The 20,311-nt window shown below is 39.5% G+C and overlaps 1 protein-coding gene across 4 annotated transcripts in view; it reads left to right on the top strand.

The window, feature by feature from the left end:
• The window catches only part of anks1b (ankyrin repeat and sterile alpha motif domain containing 1B), a 167,465-nt gene that overhangs the window by 39,760 nt on the left and 107,394 nt on the right, over positions 1–20,311 (top strand). For all 4 annotated transcript variants that reach the window (XM_013910926.1, XM_013910925.1, XM_005733506.1 and 1 more), the window contains exons 7-8: positions 2,818–2,974; positions 20,051–20,187. In XM_013910926.1, the coding sequence (XP_013766380.1) occupies positions 2,818–2,974; positions 20,051–20,187 (294 nt within the window). The remainder of the gene's footprint in view (positions 1–2,817; positions 2,975–20,050; positions 20,188–20,311) is intronic.

Here is a 20,311-nt window from a genome sequence, read left to right as displayed (position 1 = left end):
CATCACTCTCTCTTGTTTTTCATTCTTTCTTGGTACACATCTGCCTCACAGATAATGGACCTTTTGGGCTTCAGCTCTCTATCTGAGCCCTTTGGGGCTCAACCTTTTCACCAGCGCCGCAACAAAGTGCAATCTGAAATTTTCCTGAAATACCCAGAGAGCAAGGCTGTTATATAAAGGTCCCACAGAAACATTTCCTTATTTATGATTCTAAATTATTCAAATGAGAGCTGATTTTCAAAATGCTGCAAGCCTCATTTTGCTAAAAATCAATGATCTGTCTCATTTAATATGCAAATGACATTTCAGGCATTCTGCAGTCTGCAGTTTAGTCAGAGTGAATTACAATAAGGCTCACAAATGTGTCCAACAGCACTTATTGAGAGAATTGAATGAAGAGTATCCTGTAATTTCTATTAAGGGGCGGATAAGAAATAATCCAGAAGAACCTTTTAAGTTTATTGTGCAAGTTTGGATTTCTAACCTTTTATTTTGGGGAAATGGGAAAAGAAAATCCAACCTGGCTCTGTTAACGGACTAGAGAGAAACCTAAAGAGAGAAAGTAGAGGCAAACAAGTTCATGTGTTTGATTAGGATAGAAGTTAAATTTTGTGAATGGAAATAAGAACTCCCCTATTCCTTAGACCTAAACTAGTTGTCTGTTAAATAAGTTAAAAATGTTACAATGACAAAAGTTTAATGTTTGCAAATACCCTTAAGACACTTGAGCCTTGAGCCATCTTTAGCAATAGCGACTTGAACTTATCTCTCACATCATTGTGAAGGTATTTTGGTCCACTCTTCTTTACAGCATTGTTTCAGTTCATTGAGGTTTGTGGGCATTCATTTATGCACAGTTCCCGTGACAGCATCTCAATGAAGTTGAGGTCATAAGTTTAACTTTGCCATTGCAATTCGTGCTGTGCTTGGGATCTCTGTCCTGCTGCATGACCCAAATTTGGCCGAGCTTTGGCTTTTAAACAGATGGCCTCACATTTGACACTAGAATACTTTGGTATATAGTGGACTTCAAACAAGCCTGTGTCCTCCTCTATTAACCTTCGTTATTTTGCTAAATAGTTTTAATATGTTCATATTTGTTTTTACTATATATGGTGCTGGGCATTATGGCCAAACATTATGGACATTACTCCAAAATTAGTAGGTAGTTTGTTTAAATCCAACTTTTCAAACGTAAGCCGTGCTGTCTTCAGCTTTTACTCCTCTCTTCTGTGGAACCAGCTCCCAGTTTGAATTCTATTTTTAAGATTAGGCTTAAAACATTTCCTTTTGATAAAGCTTATGGTCAGGGCTGGGTCAGGTGACTAAACCCAATAGATCTTGGCTGCTGGGGCTGCCCATAATGCTGTCTTTACACACTTTTGCAGTTTCTCAGAGCATTGTCTAACCTTGGGGTGACTTTGCTGATATGTTCACTCCTGGGAAGATTGTGGCATTATGTTAACACACACCTGCTGACTATGGTTGCTGCTTGCGCTCTTAATTCCTGTGAAAGCAGTTAAGATGTATCTTGTTCTTTTTCACACAACTTTTTTGTCTTTGTTATGAAGTTTTGCTGATTTCGTTTCTCACACTTGAAGCCTCAGCTGGGTTAGGGGTAAACCCTTGCACAAGGTGCATCTTAAAAACCTTGCCTATCAAGATAATCATTTACTTCGCTGCTATTTTTACCCTGCAAATAATTGGATTTTGATTTATTTATTAATTTAATTTGTATTTCAAACAGAAAAACTAACAATTAAAAATTTCCAGGTTAATTCTGCCTTTTTTTTTTACCTTTAATGTATGAACTCTGTCCTCTTTTTCTTAGTGACTCCTTTCCTCTTTTACGCATAAATATTTTCACGCCATGTGATCATACCCTGAAGCTATTGCACCATCAGAAGATCAGCAGCCTGCTCTCTCAACATTTAATAAGTTGAAATAAAGCTTTTGTATCCCCTTGTATGTTTGTACTTCAAGGTTAGGGTTTGGCTTTGGTTATCCTATCCTATTATTAAAGGATTTTGATCACGTTCATGAGATTCGTCACATTAAGCCTTCAAAGATTAAAGTAAAAACTGCAGTAATGTTACAGCAATTATATGGGAGAAAAGTTGTCTCTTTTGTGTTAAGGAAAAGCTCCAGGAAAGTCTTGTCGATCACATTGAGGACAAAAGCCCAAAGTGACTTTCGGATTTTAAAGAAACGAGGAAACTTCAAACTTTTCCCAACCCTTTATTTTAAGAGAAGACTGGCCTAAACCTTTGATGATAATCCAATTGTGTGAACACGGTTGGACTTGAATGATAGCCTTGAGCTGAACTCGCATTACTGATCTGATGTGGTTATTTTCCTTTGTTGTTTGTAATGAAGCACCTCAGGCCAAGGCAAACAAAAAGAACTTTAGCCCCTTAACAGACCCCTTTTTATCTTAAAAAAAAAAAAAAAATCTGCCCTCTCTTGCTTTTAAAAAGTCACAAAATAAGAATTCCTGGCTGGACTCAATCAGAGGCTTCTTCACTTCCCTTTTCAAAGACCATTCATTAACATGACACATCATCTATGGGTCTCTGGAAGGGTATAATACCAGTTTGGCTGAAGTACATAATTAATGATGTAATTAGTGGTGTTTGTCTTATAATGAATGGAGTGCGGCTGGTAGCTTCCAGTGGAATCATTTGAATAAAACATGTAAAATTATGGTGGTGTAAAGAAAAACAGCTATCAGATTTTTCTTGTTGGTGGCTATTATGATATGTTTAACAAACTACCCTACCATTTCTCTTTCCGTGTTTTTTTTTTTCTCCCTCCCAGGATTCAAAGCGTTCGGCAGAGATCGTCACTTCTCCTTCGCTGGATGTTTTCCTTCCAGAAGACGAGGACAACCCGTATGAGTCTGTGACCACCGCTGTCACACGCAAACCCTCCTCTCTTGATATCAATCAACGACTCAACGCCTGTCCACGCAATGGTAGGATAGCTACACATGTATCTGGCACCTAAAATACTAAAACAGTTCTGTAACTTGCATTTATAAACTTAGGTGTCCTTTTATTTAGGTTATGTAAATATAATACTTACTTGAATATCTAAGACTTTAGACACATTATTAGATACACCTTGCTAGTACCAGGTTGGACCCAAGTTTGCCTTCAGAATTGGCTTCATTCTTCATGGCACATTTTCAAGTACTGGAAACGTTCCTCAGAGATTTTGGTCTGCATTAACATGATGCTACACATCCATGATGTGAACATCCTATTCCACCCCTGGGATCTGGTGACTGTGTGAGTACTGTGTACTCATTATCATGTTCAAGGAACCATTTTGAGATGATTTGAGCTTTGAGAGATGGCAAGATATTCTGCCAGCACACTGTGGTCACAAAGGGGTTTACACAGTCAGCAACAATACTAAAGTAAAAAACGTTCAGTTTGGGCCCAAAATGTGCCAAGAAAATATCCCCCACACTGTTACACCACCACCACCAGCAGCAGCATGAACTTTTGATAAAAGGCATGATGGATCCATGCTTTCCTGTTCTTTACACCAAATTGTGCCCATGCTGAAAATGAGACCCATCAGACCAGGCAGCAGTTTTTCAATGTTCTGTTGCGCAATGTGAATTGAAGGCTCAGTTCAAGGCTTAGCTGGCAGGAGTGGCACCTGGTGTTCAAATATGCTCCTCTGCATTCATTGGTTGTATATAGTGGTTATTTGAGCTAGTGCTTTCTTTCTATCAGTTTGAAGCAGTCTGAACATTCTCTTCTGCACTCTTAACCCTCTCAGGCTCAAATTAAACTTTTTGTTGCTAATGCACAACCAAGTCCTGCAGTGGTACTTCTGAGTAAAAAAAACTCATAGAATATGTATGTGGGGTAATCGGGTTGTTCGTTTTTAACTGTTGCAAATTGGCAACGCCTGGGTCGAGAGGGTTAAAGCGTTACCAAGAGTGCTGTCACTGACTGGATATTTTCTCTTTTTTTAGGCCATTCTCTTTAACTCCTTGAGATGGTTGTGTGGAAAAATCCCAGTAGATGAGCAGTTTGTGAAGTACTCAAACCAGTCTGTCTGTGCCAACAACCATGCTGTGTTTAAAGTCACTTAAAGTCCCCATTCTGATGCTCTGTTTGAACTTGATGTCTTAACCATGTCTGCATGCCTAAATACATTGAGTTGCTGCCATGTGATTGGCTGATTGGATATTTGGGCAAGAAAGTAGCCAGTAAGTGTAGGTTTTATTTAGGGGTGCAACAATACTCGTATTGGTATTGAACCGTTTGATACAGTGCTTTCGGTTCGGTATGCATAATTATCGAACAATACAAAAAATTTTATTTATTTTATCAAATTTTCTTCTGACGATGCTGTCTGTGTTGAGCGCTCAGTGAATCTGCGTTCGCCTACTCCGCGTAGGCTGCACTGTCGAGTGCAGATCCACTGAGCAAGCTAGCAAGACAGAAGCTAAGCTCTTAATTGAACCTCCCCCACCCTCATTCAGATCTGGCGTTTGGAACTATCTTGGTTTTCATGTGAAGCATGACCCTGATGGTAAGCGCGTCATCGACAAAAGTAAAACAGCACGGCAGATGTGCCACGCAATGCTCAATTGGTGGGAATTAATGCGTTAGCGCAGTTAGCTTGTTAACGTGTTGACGCTGTCCAGCCCCACGCACGGGGCGATCCGCGGTAACTCGTTAACGGAGATTTGCTGCGTTATGGCGTTAATGTCATACAGAAAATGTACAGTCTGTCACTGCAGAAAATCTTAGAATGGTCTTAGAATAATTTGACAGTGGAACATATGGTACGTTCAAGTACAAGCCATGATCCATATGAAAATCCCACTGCTGTGAAGATCACGACTTCAGTAGCAGAAACGAGCCAGCTGAAAGCCAAACATATTGCCTATTCAACATGAACACACAGTTTTATGGCAGTAAACAAGTGTGGAGACAGTGGGTGAGAGTGAGAGCAGCAGTGTTTGGGATACATGCATTGTTAAAAATATGGTGGCTTTTGTTGGTCTTCATAAGGCAGCTTAGCTGATTTTTAAAATTGATGACCGAGATTAGATGTTAGTATCAGGGTAATATACAGAGGTCTGAGTTTCTATTTTAATTTTCCACTCCCCAGTAATAATTAGTTCCTAAAACGTACTTTTAATTTGTGTACTTCATTTTCATCCTGTCTTTATCACCTCATAAACATAACCTTAAAATCTTTATAGATCCTGCTGCTGCTGCTTCAGCTTTGTCAACAAAAAGCTTACCAACGATTGGAACTCAATATTTAATTGACATCGTATCAAAAGTTGAAACTTTAATTTAAAATATATTCCCAAGTTAGAATAGAGACCTGTTTATCACTGTGCATGGAGAGCAGATGCTTCTGTTGCCTTGCTTTGTATATAATTTCAACTGCTCAACAGCTTAGGACTGCCATCTTTTCATATTACAGAGGTTTTCATTGCCAGATTAGCACCCAGAGTCTGTTACTGTTACTGTAGTTTAAATCTACAAAAAAACGTGGGTTGGAGCAAATTAATAACTAATTAATATCATATGCAAACAGTTGCTCGTTTATATTCCTAAATATTGAGGTTCCTTTTAGTCTAGGAGCTGGTGGAAATAAATATTTTATCCGTGAGCTAAATAACTGTTTCTGCAAACAACTGAAATAATTAAAATGCATTGACTAGGGTTCATTGATAAATATCTAATGGCATCTTCCACATTCAATACTGACATTAATAGAAAGTGGTCAGCTGCTAGATTTGGGTGTTAAAACGAAATAGTTGATGTAGAATATTGATCGCGTTGCATCTCTCTCTTCCACAATGTATCTTCTATTCTGTCTTCTGCGCCTCACCTCAAACTGCTGATGTCAGATGGCTGCCCCTCTCTGAGCCTGGTTCTGATCGAGTTTTTTTTTCCTATTTAAAACTGAGCTTTTCCTTTCCACTGTCACCAAATGGTTCCTCAAAAGTAGTTGTTTGGTTCTTGGGGTTTTCTCTGTATTATTGTAGGGTCTCTACCTTACAGTATAAAGTGCCTTCTTGTGATTTGGCACTGTGTAAATAAAACTGAATTGAACTGAAAGTGTATTACTGATTGCTAAAAAATCTTCTTCCAGGCATGGGTGTACTTCTTGAGAAGCAGTGCAAATATTGTATTTGCACTTCTCTCTGAGTAACTTCTAACTTCTTTCAGTCTAAAAATGCGTTTATAACTAAAGCAACCATTCAGCGATTTATACCTGATTCGGTGTACCTTTTCACTGTCATCCACACTGTTTTCTAATCTGTTTCTAGCATGAGCTAATCCCTCGGCCTTTGACCTTTCAGTCAGTTCTGTTTGCTCACCGCTTGTTTGGTCTGCGGCGTTGTGCCTCTGCACCCACGACAACAAACACCCCCGGATGCATTCACCCCTTTCACTCGACTACACACTGCTGCAGGTTGTCACGGCAACTGCATCACCGGCTGGTGAGTCACCTGAATGTTGCCATGGGAACTGTCTTGCTAGTGACACCCCCCCTCCCCACCACTCCTGAGCAGAGGAGCAGCGAGAGGCTACTGTAGATCCTTGTTTTCTGTGTTTGTCCCGTGCTCGACTGTTGGATCTTGCTCATCATCGACTGTTTGAGAGTTGAGAGTTGAACTGTCAGCACACACTCTAGATTGTGCACGTGTGCGTGCATGTGATAGGTTAGTTGTTTTATGTCAAAGTGTTTTTGGGTGGAGAATTGCTCCACTGACGTAAAGGAATAGTGTGGGTGTTATATTTGTTCTCATCTCTCTGAGTGCTGTTACCTGGCCAAATGAGAGGGAAAGAGAGCCACACATACAGAGATTGGGAATAAGACTGAGATGTGAGGCAGAGCTGACTACATATCTATGGTATAGGTAAGCATGACAAGAAGGACATATTCACCTATAACATTGAGATAGTTTACATATAACATAGATAACTCCTTCCAGGTATCAGATAATGTGTTAATCCAGATAGACCAAAGGTAAGAAAGACTCTGAGATGGACCATGGACAGGTTATACATTCAGTAGAGGAAGTCAAAGGTTGACTCAGGCTGAGCCATCTCCATGAAAATGACACAGCAGGAGGGAAATTCCTGGATTCCTGCTCTGAGTCCAGTCACATGTCAGCCTAATTGGACATGGGTGTGAGTCAGTCTCTCTTTATCTGCCTCTGAGAGGAAGGATGTGGTGATCAAGGAACATGAGGAGGAAAGGGCTGAGATGAGAGGAAAAGGAAGAGCAGAGTGGGACTTGGTGCAATACACTGCAAAAAATTTGGTTTGTTCTTTGGTGTTATCATATTTAAGTTACTGTGTGGAGGTTTTGGGAATACTTAGAAAAGTTAATTACAACCACTGTATTTATTGCAAAAAAGAGCTTTAACAACAACAATAACCACCAATGCATAAGTTAAGGAACAATGTGTTGTGATTTCTAGAGGGATAGACAGGGGTTAGAGTTAAAGGGCTGCATTAAATTTAAAGATACAGTTTTTTGGACAACCAGAAGTTTTTCTATACCATATGTGGTGTAGGATTGTGGAATAGTTTAACTCTGGAATTAAATCAATGTCCAAACATAACATTATAAAGAAATAATTTCCACAAGGTACAGGGATTTAGAAGGATGCCAGTCACTGGATGAAATATAAGTTCTGTATAGATGGTTTATAAAGGTATTATAAGATAATTATTCATTTTTAAAAAAAAGCCACATCTTATTTTAAATACTGTTTTATTATCAAAAAAGCATTTATTTGCTGATATGTTTTAATAAAATTGTAATGAGCCTATTAATGTTGCCAGCAACATTAACAGGTTAGGCCTGTTTTCTGACCACAGTAACAACGGCAGAAGAGACAATTTTTTAACAGCACTATAAAAAGTTCTGGTTCAAGATTTGTTAAACTGGGGACACGAAATGAACGCTACTGCCTCAACATAAAATCTCCACACAGATGGATCAGATGTTACATGTGCATTTACAGTTTGTGAAATTGTGTCACAGTCAAAAATGGTGCATAATTACTAGCCTATATTGTGCATCTGAAAATTTTTTAAAGTTAACATCATCAGCGCCTGTAATGGAAAGCAGGTATCTGAAAATAGGAGTATTTCATAAACTCATATTTAGAAAATGACAAAGGACTTATTACAATTTTTTTATATTTAAGTATTACCAGAAACTCGATCTTTCTAAAAAGGTTTATTTGGATTTGGTTTATGGCGTCATACATACCTGGGGAATATTACACTCCTGAATGTCCATATTCATAGTGTCAGAGTACCAGATATTCATCCTAAAAAAATTGGAGGGTCTAGCTGGATATTTTTTGTAGTGTAAACCCTGCCTGATAGCCACCTGTCTTGTTATTGCTGGTTAGTGGTCTGCAGGTGTGGGCTGCTGCAGTCTCACAGTTGAGGAGGGGAAGATGCTACAATACACTCAGAAGCTTCAAAGAATCAGGGCGGTTTTATCAAAATTCATCTGCTGACTGTCACTCAGCCTAGCCGCTACAGAAACACCAGGGGCCTGTTGTCACTGAGACTGCCATCCCAAACAATTTCCTGCATTTCATGTCTTGGCTTCTTGAATTCCTCACCAACCTTTCATCTCTTTTTATTTTACTTTTAACTTTATTTTATTCTGTCTCCTAAAGCACTTGTCAAGAGATTCTCCACAGAGTGTTAGAGGCGCAGTCCTCCTTCTGATGCTGCGGTATTCATGGGAACGCGGTGTCCCTTTGCACAATATGCCCTCTGATATGAAAACTGTCACTTTTGACAATGAAGAGGCTGAATTATTTTCTTTATAATGCAAAGTACATGGAGTATATAGTTGCGCACGTAATCCTTTTATTCTTCGAGTCCTAAGGCAAGTCATTTTTTATTTTATGTCAGGATTATATTTATTCCTTTCTGATAGAATTTCCTTTGTTGTGAATGAGAGAATACATTTCTGCTGCACTGTTTGCCTGCAGATAGATTTAATGTACATTTGTCAGATTCGTTTTATTCATTTTTACATGTATATACAGATTCAGATAGAAATACAACTGCTTGCCAAGTGTAAATTAAAACACTCATGCAGAGAGTGGAATGTAACAAGCTGGTAGGAGAGGCAGAAACATATCTGGTGTCACTTTCAACCATCAGATGTCTCAGTTTTCTTTTGTGCAGTTTCTCAAACTTAAATTATTCTTTTTTTGTTTAGTTTTTGCTCTGCTACTAAGAAGCACATTTATTAAGTTACTCAGTATTTGTAACTGTGACATTTAACCAGTTAAACAGTTCTGCAGTACTGGTAATCAGTTTAACAATCAGTAGATTTGAACTCCAGGAATGCTGCTGTAACAGCCCGATTGCAGAAACGCACAGGAGCACTGCAGGTTAAGTGCGATCCTGCAGATAGGAAAACAGGCAGCAGAGTGGTGAGGAGGGACCTGCGAGCGAAGCTTCCCAGCTTCCAGTCACGTATGGAGCAGACAGAAAGTACAGATTGTTGCCAAGCAGTAAGAGCAAAAGTGCTTCTTTTCTGCTATTGACTGACTTCTCCTAAGATAAATACACACTTGGTGTTTGTATCTATGTATGTGCTTGTGTATGCGTATAATACTTCACAGTCCTATATCCTATACATCTCTGTAAACTTTCCAATGACAAAATCAGCCGATAAACATGCAGGATGGGTATCTTGAATTTCTTTGAATTTTTCTTTGGTTTGTCACCTCTTGGAGAAATTTGTAATACTGTATAATTCATAATTCATAATTGTAATTATGAAATACGTTCATTTGACCAATTTTAACCTGGATCCTCAACTGCTTTCTATTAAAGCATGTTTCTGCAACTGAAAAAATTGTTTTCCATTCACAAGTTAAAATTTTGGGATATGATCGGAAAATTCTGAATTAGATGTCTGAAAATTTCAACATTTTAAGTCAAACTTCTAAGAAAATAACTCCAAACTGGAGATGAACCTTTTTGAGTTATTAAGTTTTGAGATAACTCAAAATTCTGACTTATGTGTGGCAAATCCTAAAACACAATATGTTTAGAATGAGGCGACACAGGAATCATCATAGCTTTGACCTCAGAGGTCAACGTTTTGGAAAATCATCTCGGATTTTTAAATTTGTACTATCCGGTCTTTAAGTGATGATGTGATGAATCCGGTGTTTATTAAGGCTGTTGTGTTTTAACATGTTTTAATGCTTTGTATCTTGTTCTATTTAATCTCAACAAGCCTTTAAAAACAGTCAGTGATCACTGTCGGCCTCTCTCAGTTTTTATTGCCGCTAGCCCGTGCATCAGTATATGAATGACTAACCTCGTATTGTGGATGGATTATCTATGTTGTTCTCCTGACTGAAGTTTGGTCCGTTTACAGCATCCTGCCATGCGGTTGCGTTTGTCCCTAATCATCTGGAATCCTCGTGTCAACTTTTATCGAGTGGAAAAAAGTTAGCGTTCATCCTCCAGCTTCACTGTGTTTTTGCTAACATGGCTGTGCTGCTAGCGATCACGTAGCACATCATTATATACCAGCTAGGACCCTTAGCTCAGTCATGAAGAACTAGCTTAAAGAAACATATTTAACATATTTAAACGATGCCTTCTCTGTGCAGTTAATTAATTGTGAAATAAAATATGTCATATAGGCTTTTACAAGTCAACAAGTGCAAAAAAATAACTTAAAAACCTCTGGAATTAAATAATGCTACAGAAATAATGCCTCATCTGCATAAGAAAAATTACCAGTACTAGGTCGGTATGAGGGCTGGACTGGGACAAAAAATTGGCCAGGGCAGAGACCGGCCCACCAGGTATTATAGGAAAAGCCATAAAGCCTTTGAATTAAAATGAACGCTGTTGTGACAGTGATGTACTGTCAATACATTTTACATCAGATAAAAACTTAGATTGTAAGATTCAGTATTTTTTATTAAAAACGAGACATTTTAAATGAGAATAAGACAGAAAAGTATTTCTTTGTGCCCCCCTTTCCCTGTTAATGCCCTACCTGGCCCCCCTGGCAAAACTTTGCTAGACCCGCCCCTGCACAGTTACCAGCTGAAAAGGATCCTGGTGTTATTTGTCTCTCAGAAACAGTTCATAACTTCCCTTCAACTCATTCATGTCACCTAAAAGGTAAACCTGTTTCTCCATCAGCTTTTCAGCTCTGATGATTCAGTAAGGACATCTCCTGGTTTCCCTCTCACCACATATCCAAACCGATATCATATCACTATCAGTAACATCACAGCACCTGCCCAGCTGTATAGAAACTCTGTCATGCTAGCTAGTAGGCAGTACGAGTTATTGTAACTTACTGTAAAAAGTCAGCACAACGAAAATAAACTCCACCTAAACTTGGTTTATATCTGACCCAGATAGACTGCAGTTCATAACTTCTTACCTAAAGTGAACTTTCTGTTCACCTGACACTCATCCACCTGCTGCCCTCTGTGGAAGCTCCGCCATAGGCACCACCAAATAACTGAGTTAATTTTGCACACCAGCCAGCATCTGGCCAATCCACCACCTTTCATTGTTTATACCGTTACAAAACAACAACAAAACCATCGGCCGTAAAAACGAAAAATCACCATTGGCCCACCGGGCAAATGCCCAGTATCCCCGATGGCCAGTCCAGCTATGGTCGGAACGAGGGAAATTTCTTTTGCAGTTCGTCTGAAAAGATGCACTTGCACTTTGGGATCGTTTAAACATCATTAGTCGCGTTGCTGTGCGCTGTCTGTCCCGTCTGTGAGCTCAGAACAAGCGCTCACAAAGCAGCAGTTCGGGGATGACGTCACACTCATGGGTCTTCTGTCGGAATACAGGAAAACCCGAACATTTTTATCAGTCTCGCAAATCCACCCGGACACCCCGAGCAGAACGTGATAGCAGAGGTGTACGTCTTAATGTTTTTTCAGAAATTTCTCAGTTAGAACATGGTATATCATGTTTATGTGGAAACTAACGTGCTAACTTCCTGCTGGCTTCTAACTCGATTAAACTTTATAAATCCTGTTTTCATGGATGCCTGGATGTTAAACTTAATTATTAAATGGTAAATGGCCTGTATTTGTATAGCGCTTTTACTAGTCCCCACTAGGGACCCCAAAGCGCTTTACACACCCAGTCATCTACACATTCACACACTGGTGGAGGCAAGCTACAGTTGTAGCCACAGCTGCCCTGGGGCGCACTGACAGAGGCGAGGCTGCCATATCGCGCCATCGGCCCTTCTGGCCAACACCAGTAGGCGGTAGGTGAAGTGTCTTGCCCAAGGACACAATGACCGAGACTGTCCGAGCCGGGACTTGAACCGGCAACCTTCCAATTACAAGGCGAACTCCCAGCTCTTGAGCCACGATCGCCCCTGGTAAAGCAGCCACACCAATAATTTTATTACAGATGAAAGAATTTAGACAGTTTTTCAACTCTCAGCGATGCTGAGCGATGAACCTCGTTGCCTGAAGCTGTTTGATCCACAAGCTTTTGTCTAACAACAGATGTGTAAGCAGGTTGAGTGAGAACTTTTTACCCATACTGTATATCTGCTGCTTTGTATGGAGGTGTATGTCAATGTTAAGTTGCATCATATTTCATTTCAAATTTCAGGACACAGAAAGTCACACGAATTCTGATTTGAGGGTTCACACTGAGGTCATGTGAAAGTGGCCTGAGGCAGATTGAAAAGATTAGATTCCTGGCTGCTCTGAGTCACATATGAGGAGGAAAAACTAAACAAAGCTCAGATTTTGGTCCTTTTTATCCCGCAGTGTGAGCGCAGCCTCAATCTGAACTTGCTCACAGTCTCATCTGGATGGTTAATATATAAAGATTGCTACTTCATAACAGTGTTGATTTTCATGATTTTCCCCTTGTGTTACAGAAAGAGGCAGTTTTAATGATGGTCTTGTCACAGCCATGCTTCATTTTTAAATGAGTTCACATTAGCCAGTCACAGGCATGCACACCGCAGCCCTGCTACCTGACAGGTTAATGAATGAAGTACTCGGTCTTTTAGTTTCTTGCTCCCCCTCCCATATTAACTTTCACCCTCACTGCTCTCTGGTGGATAAAGCTGTGATGTTGCTGCGTCTCACCCCATTTATCGTGCTTTGGTTGGCACTGGAGGCTTAGAGTGGCTAATGGCACCATGTACTAGCCCAGGGCTTCGCCATTAAAAGGGTCGAGGCCCATTGACTTGTTGAAAGAAAGGCAATAACGTGTCTTCCTCTTTGACACCCAGAGGAAATTGCTGTTGATATGGTCATACACTTTTTTTTTTTTTTTTTTTTTTTTTTTCTGGTCTTAGCTTTAGATTCAAGCCTTGAGTTTTCTGTTGACTTACTTAGATTAGGTTGTTTCTGTCATATAGTTCTGTTTGCGCTCTATTGTAGGAGTAAAGAAGACTCTGTGGCTTTTCCATACTTTCAAGATCAACAGTGAGTTAAGATCTTTAAATACTTTCTGACTTCCCTGTTGTGGAGGCTTATCTTACAATATAATCTTTAAAACATATAATTATTTTCTAAATGTTGTAGGTATTCTAGTCAAAAATATTATTAAAAAGTTTCGATTTGGGATTTTCTTCAATATTTATGCAGACATTATGTTTATATGGGGCTCACAGAAGACTCATTTCACACCCTCAAATGGTGATTCCAGTAGTGAATCAAACCTTTTCAACTTCCTGTTGGAGAAACTACTCAGCATGATGGACAATCTGCCCTATGCCGTGCATGCCTCCCTGATTGGTCACCGTAGCACTCATAGCAAAAGTCTCATTGGCCCAAGGTGTAGGAATGAGCGGTAGAGGAGATCCTTTCTACTACCGAGCTATAGCATTTAGATGGTGTAACTTGATATTTTAAAAATCTACACATGCACATCAACATTTTATCATATTATACTCTTACTCCATCCCATCTGTTCATTAACAGATGGAAGGATTATTATTACTACACCATCACATGCAATTTATTTTATACTGCATTTGTTAATAGCGTTAATCTAATTAAAATTTTAAGCCAAATTTCTCATAGGTAAGATACTGTACATATTGATAGTTGACATGTATTTTATTTATATGCATATTTATTCCTCTAATATTTCTTGTTTTATAGTAGCTGTGCTTTATAATGCTGTTTTTTTAAACGTATTACCTTGGTTTGTATCGGAAACATTTAGGAAATGTTTGGAATATAATAACTTACAGACATTATAGTTTGCATCCAAACATGAGGTCACATTTGGCGTCTGATCTCACTTTTACATTTCAACTATTTTTTTTAAGTTGATCCCCAGATAATGTTTGTTTAATCAAATATCTGACGTGCTACCATTATATGATTTATACTGCACGACAAACTTCTTAAAGTACATTTAAAAAGAAAGAAGACAAAATGAATATATATAAAATATAATACTGTTCCCATAAAGCTAAATATTGCCCAGAGAGTGAGCTGCCTTGATAGAGGTTTGCATGCTGAGTGCTCTTTGTTTTTGCTGTTTTTGCTATCTGACTCTGTACACCTTCTTATATTGCTTCTGCTCCTGTTTCTATTTTTATTGCACCGAGCATATAAAAGGCACAAGAATTTCCTTTGGGATTAATAAAGTTCTTATCTCTTTTATTAATTTTTGTATCAGTATAGTCAGTATGTAAATAAATAAATAAATAAATAACCTGAGGAGCAACTGTACTTTGTCTGAAATGCAACAGAAGATCAGCTGATGTCTGTTTATAGTAGAACTCACAAATTCAGCATGAACACAATTTCCACTCAAGGTGGGAACAATGGCAACTTCTGTACAAAAGGGCTATTCACAAAATATAAATACACTGAATGACTAAAGATACAGACCAAAAATAGTACTGAATTGGCCTCGATTTAATGAGGATCTTAAAGATTATTACTCTCAATTCCCTGTGTGGATTTAAAGTTATCCTAAGCTGAAACCCCAAACCACAGGGATTGGCTAAAGTGTCTTTGCTGTAGTGCATGGGTAAATAAAACTTTCAAACTTCCTCTTTTTTCGATTCCAACTGTAGTGTTAAAAAAACACAGAAGCTCAGCTGTAAGTTGACACTGACTTGCAAGGTTGCATGCACACACATACACTATACATATGAAATACCCCCAGAGTGGCAGAGAGGCAGAACTGACAGCCCAAAGAACGTGTCTAAAATTGACAGTTTTTGTCTTGTTAGATGACCAGGAAGTGGACAGCTGATTGAACGCTTGCGCACACCGAGCATTCACTTAGACACACGGGTCCTCTACAGGGTGCTGTAAAGAGCAGGGCAGCTGGTCTTGGATCTACACAGAGTTATATTTGAATATATCCAGGCTCTATTATAAGACACAGAAACTGTACAATGAAACATTTCGGCGCTTCCCAGTATCAAGGATGTGAACAGGTACAACATCCATCAGAGATTACATTTCGACACCCATACGCATGTGCACTTTTGTATGCACACTAACATACAAACATGTATTCTCTTTGGCAAGGACAGCTAAGAGTGTTTCCCAGGAGTGAGCCCAAGGCACATGTAAAGGATGCAGAGTCAGAAACAGACTCATTCACACACACATCTTCCATCCATCATCAAAAACAGTGTTGACAGGCTTATTCAATAGGACAAAACCTCAATCCCTATCTATATATAACCCTCCTTCCTTTTTTCTCTCTCTCCCATTTTTTTTCACTCTTTATTTTATCTATTTACGCCCACATTTAAACATTGATTCAGCTCCAGGCAGTTCTTTTATGGTGCATGCGCGTGTGTATGTGTGCATGCGCATGCTCGTGTGTGTTTGCAAACATGTTTGATAGATGTGAGAGCATGCTGTGAAGCTGTGTCACTTTCCCCCTGCAGGACAGATGTGCCTGCGTGATTGTGTGGCTTCACGTCTGCAGCCAGACTGTTGAAAATCAAAATCAAAATAGGATGGAAGATGGTAGCAATTTGTAAACCAGGATCAGACATTTTTGGTTTTAAAGCTGCTTCACAATAAAACTGGTAACTTCAGGTTGCTGGAGTATACAGAAAATCTTCCATGAAAAGAAATACAGTTCTTTTATTTATTTATTTAGTATTTAAGGACTTCAGGGAGTTTTAGCTGCGTCTGGAAATGGTCTCTTATGAGGTTTACATCTTTGCAAATCGTGTTTCTCTCTGTTGCTCGATTATTGTTCCTGCTAGCATTTTCTCAGTGTTTATGATTTCTTCTCTAATGAGCCTCATTCTTTTGTGTTACTGTGAAAATTGGTCCTACTTGCTGTTTTTCTGGATTCTTGTTAAAATGCTGTTTGGTAGATTTTTGAAAAATCTTAAGTTATTAGATGTCAATAAAGAATATGCAATTATTTCCACAAGAGGCAAATTTACCTCTGTACACCATCACAGTAGATTTTAAACCAAACAAGAAACAGTGCTTCATTTTTAGGAGCTTAAAATAAATTGGACGAATGACTGATAAGCAGTTGTGTGGCAAGGTGAGGCCTGCTCTATAATTGTACGACAGACTGAACTGATTGAAGATCCGAAGTTGGGTCCAATTATATTTGCTTTTGGTAGCTTTTTACTGGATACAAGGCTCAGAGAGATGTTGATAAGAGTGAGAGGCCATCATTTTCAATCAGAGAGATGCCAAAGCTTTAGAAGTGGCGCAACCCACAGCGTGGATATAATGCAGTGTGGTAGATCTTATGTTAAAGCGTGAGCTCGTATTACTGTCAGTGGAACTGGCTTACTAGTATTTACTGATGATCTGACTGCTGATAGAAGTACCGGTAGCTGGATGAAATGTCAGATTTAGCCAAATGGATAATGACCTAAAGTGTACTGAAAAAGGATCCCAAGAGTTTCTCAGAATATATAAGAATAATAATAAGGATATATTTTTTCTGTGTGGTTGTTAAATGTTAAAAACAGATGGCAACAGTGTTTGTCAGCTAAGACCAGCTACACTGAATGACTGTAAATGGCTTCATCTCAAACTTATAATCCAGGGCAGAAGCTTCATTTGATACACCAGACACCGTATCTGCTGTATTTTATTTCTTCTCTATTTGGCTCACTTTATTTTTGGGCTGATTTCAACCTTTTAGACTGAATATTGTTCCACCAGGAATGTCTTCAGGGATCTAATGCATCTGCTGCTATCCTTTTTTTTTTTCTCTCAAAAGTTACCATGTTCTTTTTAATTATTAAGAAATTCTGTCATAATAAGTAACAAAAAATGTAGAGTTTCAATTACAGTAAAAAGAAAATCTCAATACAACTTTATTTTTATCCTTTTCAGTTTGTTCACAAATAATTTGGTACCTCTTCTTGCTTTTTTTTTCCACATGAAGATTAGAATTCCTCCTCTGCAGGCTGACATCCTGGTAAATGTAAAGTAAAGGCGTTTGTCGCTCATTAAATTACAGGACGCTGTATGTGTCATTATGCAAAACATCAGCAGCAGCCCCACATTTCTCCCTTTTTTATACATTTGTTCTTTTTGAATAGGTGAAGATGATTTGTGGGAGTTGTGAAAAATCACACCATCAACGACATCCAAGTTGAAACAACAACAGGGAGCACTGCTTTTATTTCAGTTTCCATTTGAAATGAGCTAAGTGGACCTGCCACATAATTAAAAGTTATGCGATTATCTTGTAAGAATGCAGCGTTCTGCTGGGACACCGTGCGTCTGGGCATTCATATCAAAGTTACCCACCTTAACATTGTTGCAGCCCAAGCAGATGGCAGCACTCTCCCTACATAGGAGCAAAAATAATCAATCCGCAGAACTAATTAATTCATCCAATCCAGGATGCACAGGAACAAGCCTGAAACACTACCAGAGGTCCAATGCCAGATGCCACAGGACACCACCACAGAGCTGCTGGCCCATTTTAGAACATGCTAGAGCTCTATTGGTGGCACAAGTGGGGGTGGGGGGTTGTACATACACGTAGTAGGCACGTGGTTTTAATGTTGTCGCTTTAGTTAAGAAACAATCCCTGGAAATCAGATGAAATATATAATTCTGTTCTTAGTGCTGTTGTGTCAGTGTGTACATGTATGCACACTTGTGAGGTAATAGTCCCGACTGGGTCTCACACCTTAATTGGATGATATTCTGGCATCTGATCGAGTCCGTGTAGGCAGGTGGTAACTGACAGAAAACATCTAGCGAGTGTGTGTGTGTGTGTGTGTCTGATGACAATATTGCGAGAAAGCTGTGTTAGTCTGGGTATTGTGTCTCTTCCAGTTGATTAAGACAAATGCTTTCTCCCACTGAAAGTTAATTCAGTCGACTTCAGCACTTTTCTCTTCTTCCTTCCTTTCTGGTCTTTTTCTTTTCCTTTTTCCTCCCCTCTTCTCTGCTAAAGGATCATGCACTGGGGAAATTAGCTCAGATACTCTGTAATCAACTGCACACACTGAGTGTGTGTATAGAAAACTGAGATAGACATCAAACTGCTCTGGACAGCAGTCACGTTTTCCTGCTGTGGTTGTTGCTGAAGCTTGTAAAATTACAAAATGACACTCACCTCTCTTTGGTTCTCTTCAGTGATAAAACAACTGTAACTACCAGGTCACTGTTAGGCGGAAGTACTGTACATAATATGACACATTAGCCATTTTGCTGAATTCTCATGTGTTTAGCGGGAACTAGAAAATGCTAACACGTTATTACACCACCTATGTTTTGTTTCCTACATAAACTATTTTGCTGTCTATACTGCTTCATGCTGGCAACTGATCTCACCTGTTTTTTCTAAAGACTGAAAACCGAGCACTGGGGAGATGCGATAATCTAGTTTGCTTTTTTAAGAGCATTTACATCCATCACCCATAACATTATGACCACTTACAAGTGAAGTGAATGACACTGATTATCTCTTCATTGTGGCACCTGTCGGTGGGCGGGACATATTAGGGCACAAATGAACATTTTGTCCTCCAAGTTGATGTGTTAGGAGCAGGAAGAATGGGCAAGATTCAGGATTTGGGACAGTCTGACCAGGGCCAAATTGTGATAGCTAGACGACTGGGTCAGAACTTGTGATGTGTTTCCGGTCTGCAGAGGTCATTATCCATCAAAAGTGGTCAAAGGAGGGAACAGTGGAGAACCAGCGACAGGGTCCAGGGCAGCCAAGGTTCACTGATGCATGTGCAGCGTTAGGGTTGGCGTGTGTGGTCAGATCCAACAGATGAGCTATTTTAGGTCAAATTGCCTAAAAAATTAATGCTGTTTCTGATAGAAAGATGATAGAAAAAAAGCAGTGCATTGCTGTTTGTTGGTATGTGGCTGCATAGGCATAGACTAATCAGGGTACCCGTGTAGATCACTGTCGCCAACAATGAGCATCAGAGTTGGATGGGAAAAGGTAGCCTGGTCTGATGATCCACGTTTTCTTTTACATCACATGGAAGGCCGGGTGCATTGCTTACCTGGGGAATACCTGGACCCATGATCCACTATGGCAAGAAGGCAAGTCGGTGTCATACTCCGATCAAGCATCTGTGCAATGAGCTGGACAAACAATTCCAATCCACACACACCTTACAGGACTTAGAGGATTTGTTGCTAACTTCTTTGTGCCAGATACCACAGCACACCTTCAGTGGTCTAGTGGAGTCCATGCCTCAATGGGTAAAGATGGTTTTGTCAGTTAAAGGTGACCCAACAATATTAGGCAGGTGCACATAATGCTATGCCTGATCGGTGTATATTGCAGTATTTTGACTGGCTGTTGTTAAATGTCTGTCCCATAATACTACATTTATTCTGTGTTATTTTGTTCCTTGACTTTAACTGTGACTGTGTTTACATGCAGAGTTTAAATCCAAACACATCTGCTTGCAAGTATCGTAGAAATGGTAATCTGGCTTTAGACTCCGCCCTCCTGTGGATGATGAAGGGGGTACAAAGGGCAAGTCTTCCCCTCTTCTTTTTACTTGTCTCTCACTCTTTCTCTCTCCCTCTAAGGTCACTTGTCCCATGTAACGGTGAGTGAGGGGGAGCATGGTAACCATGGCAACTGCTCAACAGGACCCACACCGGACTGCTCGCCCCCCTCCCCTGACACAGCCCTGAAGAGCATCGAGAGAGTCATCCGCCCACAGGTGAACACACACACAAACACAGACAAAAAGACTAACAGACACACACACACTAATGAATGCGTTGTAGAAGCACCTGATGCATTATTGAACATCAGAGCATCCACCCACAAGTAGCTTAAACACC

Source organism: Pundamilia nyererei, unplaced genomic scaffold (assembly GCF_000239375.1).
Source record: "Pundamilia nyererei isolate P.nyererei 1_Seehausen unplaced genomic scaffold, PunNye1.0 scaffold00052, whole genome shotgun sequence".
In the NCBI taxonomy this organism is placed as follows: domain Eukaryota; kingdom Metazoa; phylum Chordata; class Actinopteri; order Cichliformes; family Cichlidae; genus Pundamilia; species Pundamilia nyererei.
The sequence above is the reverse complement of the archived record's forward strand: the minus strand, read 5'-3'. Positions and strand labels throughout refer to the sequence as shown.